A 21,899-nucleotide genomic window follows, 5' to 3' on the forward strand; every position below is an offset into this window, starting at 1 on the left:
ACAAAGCGATTGTTCATGAATATACTTCTAAGTTAATGTATCTAACACATCTTTTTTTATTTCAGAACTGGGTTTTGGCTCTGCGGTTCGCTGCTTCAAAAAGGTAGAACGACTTCCCAACAGGGTTCACTGTCAGTTAAACATCTGCCGATACTCATTTTCTTTTTATTTCAAGGATTCCATTCAACTGTAATCCTTTTGATGCTTCTGTCTTTGATGCATCGCCTACAAATTAATGACAGCATAATAGGCTATACCTTTCTTATCCTGGGAAGGAGCTAGAAAAGCGTCCACTCATGGAGTAAATTAATGTTTCTCCCAATTTTAAGACTCAATGTGAGTGAACTGTCTGGGCCTCTCAACCCACAATGGTTGCACTACATGTCCTTCCACCAGTAAAGCTCCCCACACTTCTCTCTTCTGTCACCCTCTCACACACACACACACACCATCAGTCTAAATTTAAAAGGTCAAAGTCAGAGCAGGAAATGCATGAATGTATTTCTTTGGTTCTAAAATGCATCTTTCACTTCCCAGCTCTCTACTGCACGAGTCTGTTTCTGCCTCTGTCTGCTGGTAAGTGTAACCGTATGTTGTTGTTAAATTTCAAATGTCTGAACATCATAGGTCAAGCAAACCGTTAGAATTGACGTAATGTGTTTGAGCTTTTATTTGACATCCATCATTTTTACTTAATTTCCCATATATTCGTGCACGTTTAAGATGTCCTGTGTAGCTCTGTTTCAGACGACTCATGTAAATAAGTAATCACTCATTACAAGATTCCGACCTCCTGGTGGGTTTGTGTTAAAGTGTTTGAATGCATTCACATCTGATTATTTTATGCCAGATGTTCATGCAGCTCGATGTGCATCTGCCCCGTTTGCATTCGCTGCATTAGCGGGGGGGGGGGGGGCACGCAGCAAAGTCACAGACAGAAGGCAACTATACAAGACTTATCTCTGTCACACAGCTTCTAGGCTGAGCCATTCGACTGCTGGTTTATCTGCTCCAACGCACACCCTCTCACTGGGGAAGTGTCACTCCACCTCCTCATTCCTGCTGACTCCCCGCTCGCCCTGTCCTCTCTCGCCTCCTCGCCTCAGCCCTCTCTGGATGCCAGTGGCTTCTAGTAATGGAGCAGCTGACAGTCACACACCAGTAAGTGCATTTTCTTGTCTCTCCCGGTACACATTGTTGTCACCACTGAGCACAATGGATTTACAGCAAACAGCTCACTTATCTTATTATGTTTTTGGTTTTTTGTACTCCTTCGTTTCCTCTTAAGCTTGTTCTCCTTTTATGTCTCTATGATAAATGATAATGCAAATTAAACACGAACACTTCTTAAATCCATTATTGCTGCATTCTAAAACTCACTAACATTTGTGGTGATTTAAGTGTTGCTGAAGGCCTTAAACACTTGAATGCAAGAATAAATCATGTATCATAAATAGTGGTAGGATAATATTAGTGGGATAATAGTGGACAGTTTTATATTCGGCCAGCGGAGTACAAAACATGCTGCTCAAGAAAAGATTATTGAAACAAATAAGATTTCAGCTTAGAAAATGAATTTCTAATTTAAGACTCATTTAACATTAAGCCTACAGCAAGCTATCAGTTAGAGGCTTGACAAGCCATGATGAATTTATCAGCCTTCCATCTAAAGACAAATATGATTTAAAAAAAAAATCTAATTTCAGACCAAGGCCGTCAGTCACCCGGGGCTCAGCATCAGCGTTTCAAGAGGAGGAAGTGGGGGGCTTCACCACAGGAAGTAAAGATGACTTGAGGTCAAACAATGTTCCTGCAGTGACAGACCCAGCACTCACACAGCCCGGCCTCGGCATCACAACGACGACCATCACCACCATCACACAGACGGGAGGAGACTGGAGCACTGGCCTGTTTGACGTCTGCGGAGACAAGACTACATGTAACAGGAAAACACAGACGGAAGCTGTATTCTCATACGCTCAGTGCTCTCACACGCCAATCAGAACTTTATGACGTATTCTTCGTATCATTTTTTGTTCTTAGTTTAGTCTTTTGTCCGTCACAAGCAAACACACATCGCTCACACACACACACACACACATTGTGCTTACCCTGTGCTTGCAGGTGTCCTCGGGGCCCTGGTGCCGTGCTGTTTAGACCTGAGTTTAGCTCACCAGTATGGAGAATGTCTATGCATGCCTCTGCTACCGGGATCCACTTTTGCCATGCGGGTTGGGATCAGGGAGCGGTACAAGATACGGGTGAGTGTGCGTCCTTGAACACACCAATAAGAAGACTTCAAGAAAACATTTTGTTTTGACTCCACAATAAATGGAAAGCCGATAGCTAACAGTAGATAATCAATTCAATAACATTACTAAATGCACTCAAAGGTTCACTTTTAAGTTGCGCGAGTGAATTTTTGTTTTCATGTCTTTTCATGTAATGCACCTCATGGTCCTGGACCTGTTCCTGCTGTGTCGTTGTGTCTACACGTGTGCTTCTTTTCTGTGTGTTTGCATGTACGTGTACGTGTGTGTGTGTCTGTCCGCATGTTTATCCACAGGGAAGTGTGTGTGAGGACTGGACCACAGTGTATTGCTGTTACCCTCTGGCTGTATGTCAGATGATAAGGGAGATGAAGCGGAGGATGAAGACACTGACCTATCATGTGTCCACTGCCCTCGAATGCTAATGAAGAAACTCTAGCCAGTAGATGAGGCCTGTCCTTCACAATGCAACAGAGACGAGTGAGGGACATCTAAGACGTACTGTAGCACCAAGGATCAATACCATAAGGTTCTTAAATGCCTTGGACAGTGAATCAAGGCATCCTACAACTTTCAAAGAAGTCTGGAAAGGATGAACTTTCATTTAACAATAAACAGCAAACAGAATCATTGTGTAGGGCCTGTAATTGAAACCTATACCTTCATACTGCTGTTGGGCCTCTTTTTAGAGAGGATATTATAAATAAACTTGGAAGCAATATTCTGCTTTCCTTGCAGAGGCAGGAACTCATCAATTACATTTTGAGTCGGGTGAAAAGCAGGTGGCAAGACGCAGGCTTTTCTTTTGGTTTCAGTCGCTGTCAGCAAACAGCACTAAACATCTGGTACAAGTCTGTCACACAACAGAGACTTCAAAAAGCAGCCAACTGTCTTTAATTCTAAATGCACGCAATTAATTCCATCTCAACTCAAAAAAAGGCAGTACTTCAATTAAGCTCATTGTCAACAGTTCAAAGTGACAATTTCATTAGTAGAAAGTGGTACAAATGAAGTGAGAAAAGGGATTCGGGTGAACCGACCCTTTAATTTTGCCTTGCATTCCAGAGGCATGAGGGGGGGAGATGAAGTGAGGAAACGTACAACTTTCTACTGTAGACCTTGATGGACAAATTGTGAACTTGAGACATGACTCAACATGATCTCATTTTCAGCATTACATTTAAAACTAAATCCAAGTAAAGCAGGAGAGCCACTTAAAAGCTGAGTGTGCTCAGCCATTTGGTTTCTTAAGGAGACCTCATTGATTTTGAGAGTTTTTTTTAAATTTCAGAGTGTGGAATGAAAACTAGTGTGCGAGTCCATTCAGTATGCAGAACCACTTGTCTGATTACCCGGCAAACAGGCCGCAGCATTGCTCCGATTACAGTCAACAGTTCAAGTACAGTCTGATGATAATAAAGGCTATTTCCATATTTCAGATTTTCTTTTATCCCCCTGTTCTTTAGTTCACCTCAGGCATTCAATCATATTATCAATCCAGTCCTGATCGCTGTGGTTCCCTGAACCCGAAATGCCAACCAGCGTGAACGAGTGTGTGGAAAATGTTATTTCTACACAAAGCAGATGGGTCCTCAAAGGGCAAATATGTAATTTGTTAACTCTTGCGGATGTGGTCCCCGTACCTGGCAGCTGCTTCAAACGAAATGGGGAAAGAGAAAGAAAATGGATTTGGTCTCAAAAAGGAGAATGATGTGAATAATAAAATCTAATCGTATTTTACTTACTGTACAATTAATCTGCTGCATGAAAATACATATTTTTATATATTTTTATATATTTAAATCATTGCAAGTGTAAATTTATCTGTTTTTTTTACTTCGTTACATTTTTTATTTATTTAATTATTTCTATTTACAAATTCCCAGCTGACAAACATGTTTAAAATAATATGTTCACCCAGTTACAGACTGAAATAGAGCATATACTGGTACAGATAGATACAACTGCCCCCTATAAGCTACAATAGCTGCCATCCCATGTGATGTCAGCTGCTGTTTACAAGTGCTGTTGCATTATTTTCAGTCCTCACTTACCTGTTCAAGTAAAAAAAAAAAAAATCATTGTAAGTTTCATGACAGCTGTGGCATACTGTAGGTTCCACATGGCCACGGCGGTAATAAGCTCAGCAGTATCTTACTTATGTCTGCATTAGGGCACCAGCGTTTCCTGAGCAGCCCCGGTTGGATACATCTTCCTGCGTCTCCACCGCTCTCTGCCTACTGGGGGTTGTTAGTGAGCGGGATCTGCCTTCAGGCACTGTGGTAACATCTCTCCCTCCCGGTGCAATGTCCAAGTGTTATTGCTTCAGCATCAATAGCTTTAAATTGGGTTGCTAAATTGGAAATTTATTTGCTTCGCAAATCAAATACACTCTTAAAATGTCCTACATGCTTTCAAACTTTATATGTATATTTACACATATATTTGTCTATATTTATTTTCAAACTGCTCCTTCCAAAGTATTAGTCATTACAGGGGACATTTAACTATCCTCCCAAGCCGCCATAAAAGACTGTTTTCCCTGCCTAAGCAATGCATGATGCATGACCTGCATCATGCATCCTCCAGTGTTCAGATTTCTACTGTTAAAGGGTCAGTTCATGCAATTTATTATCAAATTTGGGGTGAACTGACCCTTCAATTATGTCACATGTGTGCTTTACTGCTGTTTCATGAAACAAAACCCCAAATACAGCGAACGAAACAAGGAACCCTTGTGTGTGCTTACAGTTAAACCTCAAACCTATTTACATCTTGCACGTTTGCTGTACCGTCACACAGACACACACACACACACACACACTGACACAGCCTGGCCTTACGTCATCTGTCGGATACACTTCCATGACTGGACCGTTAGGGGGCAGTGTTGTCCCAGATCTGGATCCCTTTTGTCTGTTTTCTATTCCCACAGCTGCTTAAGTCTTAAGTGTCGATCTGAGGTCAGAGTTGGGATTTCCACAGCAGTCGTAGAGGTCAAGATTTGGAACAGTGAAGCCCATCCTAAGTCAGCAGTCGGACAGGGACCATAAAACATGTCTGCTGATGTTCTTTCCTGCTGTTTCAGCATCGGAGACGACTATCCCCACAGACGCATCAGGTGTAGAGTACAGGCTGTTATCGACAACAACACCTCAGGGAGCTGTGTTTGTGTGGGTGTGGAAATGTGTGTGATGTATGTGTCCGAAAAGACTTTCCCCATGATTGTGCTCATTGCGCGGTGTTACTGGTACAGAGAAACAACCAGTAAACAGATAAAATACAAAACACAGCGCAGGGGGGGGGGGGGGGTAGATCATGCCCTCCAGAGCTGCACACATGACTGAATAACAACCAGCTGAAGGCGTGAGTGTTTGTGCTTTCCACAAACTACACACTGACATTTCTGATATGGCTTTTTAATGGATTTCCCTTCTCTTTTCCCGTCTGTTGTCTCTACCTCCTGAATGCATTTCCTCTCGACGGTCTTTTCGTTCTTGACTTCCCTCCATCCCCCCTTTCTCCTCAATCATTTCATTTCTTCTCCTCCCTTTGCCCTCTTTTATTTATTTCCTCTTCTTCCCGACTCCTGCTAGTGTGTGTGTGTGTGTGTGTGTGTGTTTGTGAATAAAGAGAGGCGAGAGAGGGAAAGAGAGAGGTGCGGAGGGACCTGCAAAGCTGGAGCAGTTGTCCCCCTGGTGATACTTCTATCCAGGACAACAAGCGCCACCTGGGGTTTACATAACACACACTTGCTCACACTCTCTCTTCATATCACTTTCTCTGTGATACTCTTTTGTTTAATCCTTGCCCTTCCTATGTCTCTCTCTCTCTCTCTCTCTCTCTCTCTCTCACACACACACACACACACACACACACACACACACACACACTCTCATCATCATCGTCATAGAGGGAGGGAGGGGGGGGGGCATTGAGCTGCTGGTTCGCCCTGCAGCTACAGCTGTAGAAGCCTTGAGAGTTTGTACGGGAGTCGGTGTGCTCTGCCACTGAGTGGAGTTGTCCTGTTTTGGGTTGTGTGTTTGTGTGTGTGTGATGATGGAAGCTCAGAATTGGTTGGCACCGCTCCGCTCCTCAGACTTAGCAGGCGGTTTTATAGATTTTCATTCTTCCCGAAGACAGACAGGAGGAGGATTTCATTGTGGGATTGATTTGACTTCAAAAACCACAGTCATACACAAGGATTATAATACTAGAGATTTGCTTGCTTTTGTAGTTTTTGTTCCGCGCCAGGACTGTATTCCTCTCTGCTAAAGAATTTATCCTTAAATTCCTTGGATGACAAGAAAAGGGGAGGATCATTTTTTCACCATGTAAGCTGTCAGTCCTTTGAGGTCATTAAAACATGGCAGTAACCAGAACTAGAACATATGGCTTTCTTTTCCTCTAGCATTAATTGAAATAAACAAATATGGGCAATGTTTACAATTTTGTCACGGATCGTACTGAATTATTTGGATGTATTTTAGAAAAATGTATGTTTGAAAACATGAAAGCAGTTGATGATTAATTCAGTAGCATGGCATTGCTTATAGCTGCGGATTAGTATTGGTCCCATGTTAAATTTGGACAACCTACCCAGAGGTAAAGAATGGATTTATACATTGTAACTAAATGATGAAACCATTTACATGTAACGAAGCAGAAACACCAAATTCGACTTCAAAGTTAAAATTTCAATTAGGGGTACGTGTCAACTTCAAAGGAGGTCTGATGTGACCACATTTATAAAGTAGCTGAAGCAATGTGAAGCAAGAAACAGGTCAAATAGTTTATACGGTTTCTTTGTTATTGTTCAAAGAGTGCAACGTTGCAAATAATCCTCCAGAATAATAAAAAAACAAAAGATAATCATCAGGATAATTTCTTCCACAGAAGTATACCTCATAATTTACTGCGGGAATATTCTTAATTATGTATTTAATTAATTAATATTCAAAAGATGGAGGGTGGCAAAATAATCCAAGGCATCCTACAATTGTGATCCTACAATTGTGAGTTTTAAGCACCTCTATAATAAAACACTTGCATTTTGAGGGTGTTCAAACAGAAATGCCTCTCTGTTGAATGTCACTCATTCTTGTTGGAATGCCTTAAAGTCGGCAGATGCAAAGTTTCCTTGATTTATTCTTGCCCTCCTGCATAGATTATACTCACAGTTGCGCTACGACGCTGCTTTATCCACGTCTCGCTGTTCTTGTAGAGGTGTAAGTTTCCACCATCTCTTTTAGTTCCTGTAGAGCTCCAATACAGACACACAAATGATCACGCTACCACTGGCTTTTTGGATCTTCGTCCTGCAAAATCATGCATATTTTTGATGTGAGCATGGATTATGAAAGGACGGGTCCTTGATTTCTCCCTGCAGGCTTGGAGGACCAATATTGCATGATGTCAGTACGGAGCCCTAAATGTCCAACAGAAAACCTGAGGGGATGAACACTTCATTTGATGGTGTCATGATGGCTTATTCCTTGTGACAACTTCAAAGTGAATCTTTAGGCCAGACGGTCTTTTTGGCATTTCGCTGTGCAATGAGGAATCTTAACAGAAGTCACTTCACACAGAGACCCTTCTTGTAGGGGCCCCTTGGCCCCCAGGGCCTCTGATCTGTGTCACTGTCTGATTGGCTCGCTCAGAAATCCACCCCTGGACATGCGGGGTGCAAACCTAAACCCATGAGCAATGGAAAACAGTTTTGTGATCTGATGAGTCATCTATTTCCCACTCGACACATTTACATCTTCAGCACACTGTCTGCCACTTGTGATGTGTCGGAGTGTTCTGCATAATAGCTAAAGAACCTTAAAACAAGGTAGATGACCGTATACTCCTGGCTGATAATATTTCCACACACAGTATTCCCACAAACAATTCAAATATGGATTTTAAAACACCAGAGTGATGTCTGGTGTCCTTTGGGCCTCCCCAGTCACCAGATGTAAACATCATTTCTATTTCAAATCTGTGAACTACATTTCTCCCTCCTTCATTCCTCTAAGACCAATACCTCTTTGCCCTATGAAGAAAGCCAAATATCACACACACGGATGATATAGTGCAAATCCAAGTGGACTGAAGTTGTCCTCGAAGAAAACGCAGGTCCAACTACTATATGCGTCATAAATCTTTCGGGGTTTTCGACAGGTAATTATGTCTCATGCACGCATTCTTTTCTTAAAGGAATAGTTTAAGAAACTATTTTCAACATTTTGGGAAATATGTGCACTGCTCTTACAGGGAGTTATGAAGTGAAGCTAGTTCTTGGTCAACAGTGGCAGTGACTTCCTGGAGTCTGTGTGTGAAATCACAGCTTATCATTTTGACAATTCTGTTTTGGTATGGTCTAAACTTACTTCCAGTCTTGATGCTAAACTAATCGTATCCCGGCTTCATCTCCATTTGTAGCAAACATACGTGAGAGTTGTCCCCTCGGAAACGATATCCAAAGTGTTCCATAAACTTTTGTTTTATAGCCTACATTTTTATTACTTTGTCAATCATCCTAATTCCATTACACATAATACATAATTTATGAATATAAGGTGCAAATGTGTTGAAACTTATAAGGTATTTAAATGAGCTTTCAACATAACATAATTCTATTTGTTTTTAAACTGTGCAGTGACTTATTTTAGAATTTGTTTGCTACTCATTCTGTCAAACTATGTTGGCAGCAAATAACAAAACACTGTTAAAAGAACCGTTTGTTGCCATTAGTATGAAGGTTATGTAAAAGAAGGCTGCAGTTTTAGGAAATGACAACTGGCGTGGCAGCATTTTTGGACTTATTGTAATTTTCACATTTTATGTTTTTTTTTCACATTTGCACAGAACTCAAAACAACTAAAAATAAAACAAAATTATTCAATAAGACTCCAAAAACATTCTGTTGCTCCACATAACAGCACAGGCTGGTGGAAGCTGTCGTCGCAGACGAGACCTAACACTGTCCCCGGAGATTAGCTTCTCATTACCCACTCTATTTACTGCCGGCTGATGTGACATAGGAGGGTAGATGCCATGCAGCTCTGACAGAACGACGCTTCACTTTAAGCTCCGGGGCTTGAGTCCTGTAATATCTCTGTACAATCAGTGGGTATCAGTGCAGCACTGGTTGCTGGAAAAAGGTCAAATGTGCTGCATTGACTGGGATAAATATAAATAAAGGTTTAAAAACAACTGTCAGTCAACATGATGCCAGGAAATACGCTATGGAAAGTGACATCTTACTTATTCGGTGTGTCAGCATAACATTGCGGACTTTGCATGGGATGGATATCCCTGATAGAAACATTAAACATTTAAATCATGTATTATTTTAATTTCCTGTCTGGCTTCATACCTGCTTACCTGTCAGTCTCACACCCTTATTTACGCTATTGTTAATGATTTATGTACCGTTGATTTTGCATGGGAAACAAACTTGCTAATATTTAGTCCACATTATGTGTCAGTTGCATCATGATGTAGTCTTAGTCAATAACTCTGTTTCTGCACATCATCTTAGGCAACTCCTACAGGCCATTTTCAATCCGTCAGCCCTGTCACATTAGCTGTTCTGTACTGCATGTCTTCTATATTTCTCTCCATAACTAATATCATGTGCCCTATAAGTGTGTATGCTGTATGTGTGTGTGTTTGTATAGTTTGCGACCGCTTCATAGCTTACATGACATGAAGGGTTGTTACAGGCTGGCATGTGTTGCATAATGCTTTTATCTCTACGACACACGCTTCCACAGTCCTGCCATTGATGTAGGTGTTCTTTCATCTGGCACATCCAAAGTGTGTGTGTGTGTGTGTGTGTGTGTGATTACTACATGTCAAAAGCCTGCAGTCCCTTAGTAAGTGTGGAAAAATCTGTAGGTGTGCGCTGCGAAGGCAGTTGAAATGATGCGGAGAGGAAAAAGAGAGCGAGTGTGCGAACGAGTGATGCAAAGTCTTTGGGGTTCGTCTTCTCCATTGTCTAGCCCTCTCCACACTCCCTCCCTCGCTCCACCCGTCCTCCCCTCCCTCACTGCTCGCATGCTAGACTTATGTAGCAGCTTCAGGCGTGGTCCAGAGACATTCCTCATCTTGACTACAAACACATCATCTGCATGTCGGCTAACTATTGTGGCCAATAATCAGAGCCAGGCATCACTCCAATTAGGATGTTTACATGGGTGGACTGTTCCATTAATAGTCCTGTTTCCATACCGCAGACTGTGATTAATGGCGAAAGACGCATCCTACATGTCATGTTGAACTGTCACTGTCTCTCTGAACTGTTCAGCCGCAAACCTAATGTTTCTCCCCGGATGCCTCAGTGACATAACCTTGTGGCTACATTCATGACAGCTGTTCTTTTGTACAAAAATATGTTTTTAAGAGAAAGACCATCACTTGTTTAACAGCCCCACTGGATGATGCTAGTTTGTAGCCTTGACAGTGTTCTTAAATAAACAATGTAAGGGACATGACCTTCGCAATCGAGGTCATATTTGATGAAAGTATAATTAGTAACCACTTTAAGTGCATTCTGAGGATGCTTGTAATGTTTAAGCAGCCCATTTAACCATTGGTTTGTGATTGCTGATGTGGATTTTCCAAATCAAGTATTTACCCAGTAATGAAACCCGATTAAATAGCTGGGTTTCCTAAGAATTACCATCAAGCTGCAGGCTGCCTGTTCTGTGTTTTTCAGAATAAGGTCCCTTTGTTAGTTCTCCCTGCAGGCTTGGAGGACCAATATTTTCAGTACAGAGCACTAGTTCTAAACGTCCAGCAGAAAACCTGAGGGGATAAACACTTTGTTTGAAGGTGTCATGATGGCTTCTTTCTTGGGGCAGCTTTAAAATGAATGTTTCGGTCATTCCTTTAGTTTGCTTGAAATGTATTTATGTCATCTCACTGTGCAATGAGAAATCGTAATAGCAGTGACATCACACAGAATATCTTGCTTGTAGGGGCCCCTTGACCCCCCCCAGGGCCTCTGATCTGTGTCTGGTTGGCCCGCTCAGAAATCCATCCATGGATGTGAGGGGTGCAAACCTGAACCTATGAGCAATGAAAAACAATAATGTGGTCTGATGAATCATCTATTTCCAACGTGACAGCTGCCAATGTGGTTAAAGTAATTATTAGCTAATGTAGGAATGACCTGTGTCTCTTTACCTCTGTTCCGTTTACCTCCAGTGTTGTCAGTCAATGTTCAAGCGACCCTTTCAACCATTGCTTTATGTTTGCGAATGTGGGTTGAAACCGGTTTCTTCAGGGATTTTTCAAAGAATTGCCTGTGTGTGTGTGTGTGTGTGTGTGTGTGTGTGTGTGTGTGTGTGTGCGTGACACAAAAGAAGAATTTTGCATGGTGTCAAATGCACTAGCTTTCAATAGAAACATCAAAACAACTAGCAGCTCTGTGGAGCTCATTATCACACACACACACACACACACACACACACACACACACACACACACACACACACACACACACACACACACACACACACATCTGTTACAGAAGAAGGGCCTCTGACATTTAGTCTATAGTTGGAAATCTTTGAATTTAGCTAAAGTCCATCTGTCGTGTGTGTGTGTGTAAATGTTCCTCTCCTTCATTTTGAACTGTCCTTGAATAATGTGCAACCTCCACAGAACCATATACAGAATGAAATGAGAACTACTGTGATTGAATTACATTACACCTGCCTACTTGCTGAAGCTAAAATATTCAACTGCTTATCTTTGTGGGGTTGAGTTTTCCTCTCACCACCTACATATACTCATGAGCTGATTAATCCTTTAGAATGATACACTGCGTTTGTGTGTGAACGAGAGACAGTTATACGTATACAGGGGGAGAGAGATGAAAGCTGGTTTCCATCATTCAGCATGATAGCAGGATACTAGCCCCCACCAGTAAATGGATTACCTTATCGCAGACCTCTAGATGAGTGTGTGTGCGCCTGTCACAGTTGTCACTTAGAGATATGACCAGAGCATTTTCCTTACAGGCGGGCGGGTAAACTGCTCTTTTTCACCTGTCCACATCCCTCACTCCACTCTCGCCCCCACCCACGTGCTTCAAAAATGATCAGACATTATATACAGTGTTCTTTAAGAGTGACATTGCATTGTACAGGAAAAACTGCATGCTGCATGGAATTGTTTAATTTGTTGTTTTGTACTATGTAAATGTGTTACTTTGCCACCCACCTTATAAAAACATTCTAGCCCTTTGGTCAAGCTCAGTTGTGCCTTTCAGCATCCTGGGACTATGACCATTATTAACTCAGGATGCTGATGAACAAGATGTCCTTACCGGCCCGTTTATGTGTTAGTTTAAAGTAACCTACTTGCAAATTGTTAGCTTAGTTAATATTTGATTTTGTTATATCCCAATGCAATCTGGCGTGCAGTGGTTGTGTTCAAGAACAAACATTAACAACAAACATTAAGCTCCGGCAAGTCTCCCTGTAATGGAAAACCTTCCAGACCTGATTTGACTCACCTCTCCAATCCTAGAACATTAAAACAAATACTACAGATAATGTGTAACTACTGAGGGCCTGATCTCCCTGTGTGAGATGTCTTATCAAAACATAGTCTCCACAGTGTGAACAAGTGTGGAAGACTATAAATAAACCAGAACAATACTGCCTGTCTGTCTTCAAACACAGCCCAAGCTGGGATCGAGCAAGCGTGTCCAATCTAGAGTTCTTAGGCGATGCAAACATCTTTTGAGGATGACATGTCAGTCAGACGAACAGGAAAACAAAGAAGAGCGATGAGGCACGGAGGAGACTGACTGGTTGAGGTGTCATTCAGCGCACACAGAGGACACACACATATATACAAGACACAAATGCGTACACATGGAAATGTGTGTATTTGCAGGAATTTGCACACGTGGTGTGCATGACCACAGGCAGAGAACTGGACACAAAGATTTAAACAATTTTACCCAGGAGAGATACCCAACTCATACATGTGTGCAATACCAGTCACACATGCAAATAGTGAATGCTGACAAAAGCAACCTCTTGAATGACAGAGTTTGAAAAGAGGGTCAGAAAAGACAGAGGGCCCTGTAAAGAGACATATAGAGGAAAGACAGACAGACAAGCAAATGCACCAAAGAAGCACATGTCCTTCAATAGACAAATTGACTGTGAGAGATTGTTGAAGTGGCAACACAGGGGATTCAATTAGAGGGTATTGTTTTGACTCCCACTCTCTGGGACACCAGCAAACATCAGTCTGTCAGAGGCAACAGCAGGCGGGAGCAGTACGTGTGTAGTCCAATCGTGCAGATGTATGGATGCAGTAGGCTACCGTACGCATGAGTGCTATTTCAGCTTGGCTAAAAGCGCTCATGGCGATGTCTGTGGTCGAAGTGAGTCTGGCCCGAGGGTAGCCCCGCAGAAAACCGGAAAATCAATGACAGGCTCCATCTCCCAGCCAACACCTACATCAGTCATCCTTTCGTTAGTACAGCTGAGAGCTGTGCAAGGATAGAGAGAGACAAAGTAAAAGACAGAAAAGCGACGGGGGAGACTAAAAGAATAGACAGGAAGAAAGAGCGGGATAAAAATAGCAAGACAGAAACAGATGGAAGCGAAGATAGACTGACGAATATTTATGTAAAACAGAGATGAGAGGGGAAAGGAAGATGAAGCCACCGACCTGCTCTATAACCTCTTCCCAGAGTTTCACTGGCAATCTGAAAGGGAGGAAACGTTGACATTTCAAAGTAGACATCTTTGTAGACAAAGTAGAACAATGTGTAAAAGGGAATGAGCAGGCGCGGATCAGACAGAGAGAAGACAAGGAGAGAGGCACAGAGAAACAGGGACTCAAATGCAGGAAAAACAAATGACAGCCATAGTGTATGGAGCTCCTCAGATCTTACACATGACAGACAGGAAGGTGGGAACACTGGATATTAGTGTATTTAAAGCATTTGTGTCCATCTCTTCTGCGTGATAATAACAGTATAATGGACCTAGTGGTGAGTATTTTTTTTATCTCTACCAGGAGTGTTTGGTCATGTGTGTGACTTAGTGAGTCCGTGCGTCCGTGATGGAGTGAGTGTGCACCTCTGTGTCTGTCCACTGCTAATCTCCGTTAACTGCATAATATTTTGGGTGCCAGTCATGGCTGTTTGCTCAAGGACCTCTCGAGGTTGCGGTGAGTCACACTTTCTCAAAACACCTTTTATTACCTGTTTTATACCGCCATTGACTGCCTGCTTACTCCTCACTGGTGGCCGGTAAGGGCCGGTAGTGATAACACCGCTGAGTGCATCGCCGAACCCCGGACGCTATACTTTGTAACCAGAGACACAGTGGGAAAACAGTTTGTACACTGCAATTGATAAACGGAACTACCAGCACACACACTGCTGTACCTCGCTGCCACTCAGCCGCTGCTCATGATGTGTGGCGAATGATGCACTGCTGTAAGGGTCAGGTCTGTAAGATTCATATTGAAACAGACAACTTAGTGTGTATGAAACCTCTGGGATCCGAGACATGCTAACGGTATGAGACAATATAAAACACAGAATTAACAACAGACTGCTGTTCACAATATCTACTTAAACATGTTGCAAAATATCATGAAATAATATGACATGAAAGAATGACATGACGTGTTTGGAAACAGCTATTTAAAAGTTAACTCCACAGCGTTTCTGTCAAAACAAAACTCAGGTGCCAACCCTGAAACAGCTCTGGCTTGCTGTTATTGTCTCCCCTGTTTAACACAGCCATTTAAAGATCCCTACCTAACGTGCTTTCAATGAAAGTGATAAGAAGTCATCAAGTAGGTATCTCCCAATGTTACAGTCGTTTTAGTACAAAATGTCCTCTATGTGTTTCCAGTGTTTCCTTGCTGAGCTGTGGAGCGTCAGCCGGATTCTTACCATTTTTTCTCTCCCTACCTCTTCATTTAACTGCGTACTAACTTTAGTGTCATTTCAGACCCTGGCACTTCCCCCTGACCTGCAATAATGACTGTTCCCTCCATTCCTCCATCACCTGACTGCCCCACCCACCTGCTCACCTGTTCCCATTTCCCTCATTACCCTTGCAGTGTATATACCAGCCCTTGTTTACCTATTGTTTTCTTATGTATTCCCCAGTAAGTGTTCCAGCCTATTCATCTGCCTGCTGCCTGGCTGCATGATATTCTGCCTGTACGCTGGACTTTTGCCGAACGCAACCTTTTGTTGTTTGCCTGCCTGGTTTTCTGACCACCGTCTGTGTTTTTGACTACAAGTAGAGACAAACTTTTATGTTTATCTGCCTGGTCTCTGTGTCATGCTTTTGGGTCCAAACCTGCAGTCGCTGAGGCATGACATGGAGAGACAGTAACACATATTAAACTACTACATTCACTAAAAAGACTGTAACTTTAGAAGATGCCCACTTGATTTGTCTAACTTGGAAAGTCAAAGCCTCAATTCGTTAGGAAGGGATTTCTTCTGTCTGTATGTTTCAATTGGCTTCTGACACACCTATCCTTTAAATCTGTGGTTGTGGATGAATTGGGTCCATTCTTGTTTTGAGCACCACTTTCACCATCTGTGAAATTTGACTTGATTTGAGCTAAAATCCCACACAGTGGACACGAGATATACATATAAACACCCATATTATGGCCTTTAAAGACCACATTACCTGCTGCACTGTGCATGACAAATGTAGCTGAATGGAGAGAATGTGGCACCAAAGGGTTTGCAGGCAATTTTCCACTGGAGGCAACCGTGCCAGAAATATGGATTTTGCCCTCGTACTGCGAGGCATTTTACACTAATGCCTCCATGAAATGCCCAATGCTATAATTTATTACGAAGACACCGCCTTTTCTCCTCACTATGCTGTAGTGATGGCAAGCCGAGAAAGATCCACAGACGAATAATAAGTTGAGGGGAGGAAAGGTCAAGGAATTGGATAAAGTCGGGAGGTAGGGACAGTAAAAGGAAGGCAAAAAGTATTATTTAAAAAAAGCTAAATCTTTTCTTGCCATTATGTAACGTCTAATGTTTACACTAAAATGTTAGTGAGGCAGATCCTCTGATGTCACGGAACTGTTAAATTTTAACAGCAGAATTACAAAGTCATTCATTTACAGCGACCGGGGAAACAAATCTATAACTTCAAATAGTGCCTTTCAAAACAACTGTCCTTGTGCATCCTTATCTGCTCTCTTTCTGTCTGAACATGATCACATCCCTGCAGCAGTTTAACCCTGATTAGCCCTGTAAAAGGGAATCTAAGCAGTTATAGCTGCCCTGGATAAAATTAGGCTGCTGTGTAAAAGGAGAAGCTACAGTGTCTTAGTTATCTGGGGTGTGTGATGGCTATAAAGCATTATCTTAAATGCGCTTCTATGGCGCACTTTTTGACAGCATCTTTTCAAACTAAATAACAGAGTACATAAAGTCAGCTTTACCATACAGGACAGATATAATGTGAGTACAAACAAAGTTTTCCACAGCAACTGATTACATGAAGTCTTTTAAGAGTTTGCAATTCAATAAGAAATTCATTATCTTGATCCCATTGGGCTTCAGTGCAATATGCTGTACTGCATCGAGTACTGCATACTGATTTATTCAACTGAAATTCAACTCTTACAGTACAGGGATTGTGATTCCTGTGAGGAAATGTATGGTTGTAACAGGACAGTAGGAAGATAGAGCAGAATAGTTTGGTGACAAGGCGAGTTCAGTGTACTATTCATTTCAGCAGCCAAGGTCAGGAATATGACAAAGTTTGTAGATAATGGCATAATCCATCACCTTTGGTCTCTCTCTCTCTCTCTCTCTCTCTGACAGGACCATATCTTGGGAATAGTTTAGATGAAATAAGCATCCACATGATTTCCCAAACCTGCTGAGACAGTTTATTTGACGGTTATTAGAAAAACAGAGAAAATATATTTAGGAAACTTGCAAAGAAATGTTTTCTCATCTTTTTTTTAAGAGCATGGTCTTTTAATTTGAGAGCAGGATAATTGATTTCACTTCAGATTTTGTAATGCTTTCCCTCAAAACCCTGTCCTCGCTGTCAAATAGCCCTTTCTTGCGCATGGATTTGTTCTTCTTCGGCTTAAACTGTATGCTTGCATGCAGATATTTTGTTGCTTGCACAGATTTCCTGCACTCCAGCTTCAGCCCTTCTTCTCACACTCAGGCTACATCTCAGTGTTTGTGGAACGTCCACAAACAGATTTCTCTTCTGCTCTTGGATTATTTAGTGCAATAGCCCTGCCAAAATTCCCCAACCAATATTATACCAGTATGCATGGTGTAACATTGACCAGTGAAATGATCCCACCATTGTTGGGGGTGTGTTCGCTTTCCTGAATGTCCCTGACGGGCGTTTTTTTCTTTAAGCTGCATGGTTCATCCACTTCCGCTCCCAAAGGCTTTATCATGTACTGCCCTTACTTTCTTTATGCGTTTTAGAATTAAATGACAGTATACCAGCGCCCATACTTTTCTTTTACTATAATAACACATATATTTATTGCAATTAAATCACAGCAAAATTTGATTATTTTGGATTCATACCGTTGTAGTAAACCAGCTGACGTGTGGCTTGTTAGATACTGTTCCAGCCAAACAGCACTAGGACGTGTTTTTTGTCTCTGAATGAGACTGATGACGAGCGTGGCCGTCCAGACGGTGGAGGGTTTTGGTGCTTCACACCCCCATAATTCTTATGTGTTTTAGTGTGTGTGTGTGTGTGTGTGTGTGTAGGCAGGGCACAGGAGTGTGCGAGTACTCTGTCATAGTATAAATTTCTTCCCCTTACTGTCTACAGATACGGCCAACTATCCTTCAACACTCTCTTCACCTATTGCAGTTTGCATCACAAGTATTTTTATATTATACCGTTTTTAAATTATACAAATTATACTAATGCATGTTTTTAATATCTTGTTTAATTGTAAGTAGTTTTTTGACAAATACTATCCAGCTCGGCCACACATGGAATCGCAGTATACTTGTTTTTGTATAGTTCAATCCTTCTCTAAATTTTGCATGAAAGTGTATCACTCTCCCAGTAGCAAAAGTGATCCCATGAACAAAGGGAGGAGCAAAAGGGTATTTGTTATGCAGAATGTTCACCTTCGCCCTGAATTACTCTGTGGCTGCAAGAGGAATCAGTCATGACTCTGCTGATGCAAATCCTTCTTGGTTTTCTTGCCCTTCTGATTGCACTCCTCTACCGTCAAGGGGCATTTCGACAGCGGCGACCAGGAGAACCCCCTTTGGATAAGGGGCTCATCCCCTGGCTGGGTCATGTTGTAGAGTTTCGCAAGGACACAGCTAAGTTTCTAGAGCGGATGAAGCAAAAGCATGGCAACGTATTTACGGTACAGCTGGGAGGCAATTACATCACATTCATTATGGACCCTTTGTCATTCGGAGCATTTGTTAAGGAGAGTCGAGAAAAACTGGACTTCAACATGTTTGCCAAGCAACTGGTGCACCGAGTCTTTGGTTACAAATCTCCAGAGAATGAGCACCACATTATTATGACAAGCAGCCACAAACACCTGACGGGGCCTGGACTGGAAGTGTTGACACAATCCATGATGTCTAATTTGCAGAACGTAATGTTGGACAATATTGGCTCATCTGCGGTTCAAAATAATTGGATAGAAGATGGTCTGTTTAGGTACAGCTACAATATCATTTTTAGGGCTGGCTACTTATCCCTTTTTGGCAATGTGTCACACAAGACTGAAGGAAATGTAGAGAAAGCCAAAGAGAAAGACAAAGCTGAATCAGAAGCTTTATTTTACAAGTTCTGTAAATTTGACCTCTTCCTTCCCAATCTGGCTTATGGAGTCCTGCTCCCAAAGGAAAAGACGGAGGCAGAGAGCCTAAAGGCTTTCTTCTGGAAAGCGCTGTCAATGCAAAAGGTGAAGACCAAGGACAACATCAGTCCTTGGGTGTGGGAAATGCAACAGGCCAGACAGGAGATGGGTATAAAGGAATCAATGATAGACAGGTACATGCTTGTGCTTCTTTGGGTTTCCCAAGGCAACACAGGGCCTTCTGCATTCTGGCTGCTCCTCTTCCTCGTGAAGCACCCTGAAGCCATGACGGCTGTGAAGGCTGAGGTAGATAAGGTTCTGAAGGAATCTGGACAGGAAGTGCTACTTGGTGGCCCGTTGATCAACCTGACCTGTGACATGCTGAAGAAAACACCAATTCTGGATAGCGCTGTAGAGGAGACACTTCGACTCATTGCGACACCCCTCCTTACCAGATCAGTGCGACAGGATATGACTTACAACATGGCTGACGGTTGCAAATACCATCTCCGCAAGGACGACAGGTTGGCAGTCTTTCCTCACAGTGTCATTCAGGCTGACCCGGAGATTCACCCTGATCCACATTCATTTAGATATGATCGCTTTCTGCAGCCAGATGGGAGCAAGAAAACTGATTTCTACAAAGCAGGGAAGAAGGTGAAGTATTACAACGTTCCCTGGGGCGCAGGGACCTCCATGTGTCCTGGGAGGTTCTTTGCCAACAATGAGCTGAAACAGTTCATTTTCCTCATGGTGGTCTACTTTGAGTTTGAGCTGAAGAATCCTCATGAAAATATACCTGACCCTGGCGTCAGTCGAATTGGCTTTGGAGCACTTCATCCCATGAAAGACATCCAGTTTCGTTACAGACTCAGATTCTGACCCACGATCAAACCACGTTTCCTTTTTAAGTGAAGACATTTTCTGATTTTGATCATCAAAGTAAAATGTAGTTATTAATAATCCATTATGAATATTCTTCTATATTAGAATATGTATGCTTTTTTTGGTTTTGCAGTGTGTTATAACGTTTAAGATAAACACAATAAAAGTATTAATATCATATATATTAACACTGAAATTAAACTGCTTTCATTCACCCATGAAACAAAATAACCATGCAATCATCTTCCTGAATAATAGCAATCTCTGGTTACCCTTTGTAAACACACAGTCACTGTGTTATGGGTGTATCCTGGTAATCTGAAAGTATTGCACCATCTCTTTGGGGTGATGGTGGAGGAAATGGTTCATGTGGTAATCACATCACAGTAAATCACAATATAATACAAGATGGATTAAATATGAATTTCTCCTCTGTCTCTTCCTTCAGTCACCTCTGTCTCCCCCCCCATGCCCGGGCTTTTCCTTGTTATTATTGCCATTCTCCTTCCATCCACCAGGTGCCCTTGGACTTTTCCACTTGTCCCTGTCACCTGACTCACATGCAGCCACTTCCTCCTGCCCTGCAGTCACCTGACCTGACCCATCTACTGTCTCACTATTGAATGACAGACAATTGCTAAATCATGAAACAAAGACAATATTAAGTGCATGGAACTGCAATACGTGTATGTATCCTTTGGAAAATAGATATATTATTGATGCACACATTTACCACATGCACTTTTTCAGTATGAGTAAAATAGGTTTATTGCTTTGTCTGAAAATGATGATGATTTTTTGAGAAAAGCTGTTTTAAAATCACCTAATACTGCATGTTATCCTCATCTAACGATGGGATGATGTTAGCTTGAAACAATATTTCAAAGGAATGCTTCTATCTAATTCCAAATTAGCCAGAATGAATCTGGTTCTCAGTCAGAAATTGTTTAGTTACAACCTTCTCCTGTACTTAAAACTGGTAAAATACTTTGTCTACAGAAGTTGTACATTTTCAGTCAAACACTGTAGAAGAGTGTATTAAGTTGAGTGCTTCCCTTGGTACAGGTCATGATACTGCTGTACTGCAAAGTGCCATTTGTTGAGGAGCAAATGGGCCAAATGAAGCAAGCAACGTAAATGATATTGAAAATCAAGTATGACTTTTGCTGCTCTTCTACATAATGACATGAAGCAAATACTGTCCGGCACAGTCCACGTGGCCTTCCAGTCTTCTGTTGTGCTAAAAGTTGGTGGCCTGTAATTGACAAACAATATTCTCTGACTAGGACGTTAATGCAAATAAAATAAACTGGTTGAAGTGATATTTGATGGCTGTAATAATTTGAATAATGCCTCAGTCTGATAAGAGTGCATGTCCACGTATTTTTAGAGACAGATCTCATCAATTGGATAACTGTCAAACCCTGTGTTTTATCATAATTTGTCAAATGAAAACATGACTGATTTGAACTTTTCAAGAACCTCAGGAAAAACATTTCTCTCTTGGTCCATCCTCCATCTCTCTGCCTCTAACCATCCCTATTTTCATTTCTCCCCCCCTCCCTATGTGTTCTGTCTCTGTGGCTCGGTAATCATGCAGACAACCATGTGTAATTGAAGCTCATGTGTGGGAGAGGGGTTGGTGCAACACTCAGCCTGGGCCCATGAGCCACAGCTTTGAAAGGGAAGACCCAGAGTATCAAATTAATCAATGTTGAAGTCAGAAGAAGGCAGCACAGTTACTGAGAGTACAAAAAGAGATGGAAAAGGACTGAGTAAAGAAGAGGGGAGGGGGCTGCAGGGGGATGTGATGGTGTGACAGGCAAATCAGGTTTAGAGGGAGGAGAGGAGAGACAGATCGGTGCCTGAAGGGTGGAGAGCAGAAATGAAGGTCAGGGAGGG

General features: G+C 42.0%; 2 protein-coding genes across 2 annotated transcripts; both read left to right on the forward strand.

The window, feature by feature from the left end:
- The first annotated feature begins 1,000 nt into the window (after nt 1–1,000).
- plac8l1 (PLAC8 like 1) lies at nt 1,001–3,708 on the forward strand. Its single transcript, XM_076102395.1, has 4 exons — nt 1,001–1,161; nt 1,707–1,939; nt 2,125–2,261; nt 2,567–3,708. The coding sequence occupies exons 1-4, from the start codon at nt 1,136–1,138 to the stop codon at nt 2,693–2,695; spliced, it is 525 nt and encodes a 174-aa protein (XP_075958510.1). The 5' UTR covers nt 1,001–1,135; the 3' UTR covers nt 2,696–3,708.
- A 144-nt stretch (nt 3,709–3,852) lies between these two features.
- On the forward strand, nt 3,853–21,319 carry LOC142960526 (7-alpha-hydroxycholest-4-en-3-one 12-alpha-hydroxylase-like). Its single transcript, XM_076102393.1, has one exon. The coding sequence runs from the start codon at nt 18,459–18,461 to the stop codon at nt 19,992–19,994; it is 1,536 nt and encodes a 511-aa protein (XP_075958508.1). The 5' UTR covers nt 3,853–18,458; the 3' UTR covers nt 19,995–21,319.
- Nucleotides 21,320–21,899: the final 580 nt, after the last annotated feature.

The sequence above is a fragment of the Anarhichas minor genome, unplaced genomic scaffold (assembly GCF_050575085.1).
Source record: "Anarhichas minor isolate MPS153535 unplaced genomic scaffold, ASM5057508v1 ptg000027l, whole genome shotgun sequence".
Classification (NCBI taxonomy): Eukaryota; Metazoa; Chordata; class Actinopteri; order Perciformes; family Anarhichadidae; genus Anarhichas; species Anarhichas minor.

What these genes read in the sequence shown, in the direction of transcription:
- plac8l1 (XM_076102395.1), top strand. Translation starts at nt 1,136, where the DNA reads ATGGAGCAGCTGACAGTCACACACCA. An exon ending in CAGCTGACAGTCACACACCA is followed by an intron (nt 1,162 to 1,706) that starts GTAAGTGCATTT and finishes ATCTAATTTCAG; the next exon opens with ACCAAGGCCGTCAGTCACCC. An exon ending in GGGAGCGGTACAAGATACGG is followed by an intron (nt 2,262 to 2,566) that starts GTGAGTGTGCGT and finishes GTTTATCCACAG; the next exon opens with GGAAGTGTGTGTGAGGACTG.
- LOC142960526 (XM_076102393.1), top strand. Translation starts at nt 18,459, where the DNA reads ATGACTCTGCTGATGCAAATCCTTCTTGGTTTTCTTGCCCTTCTGATT.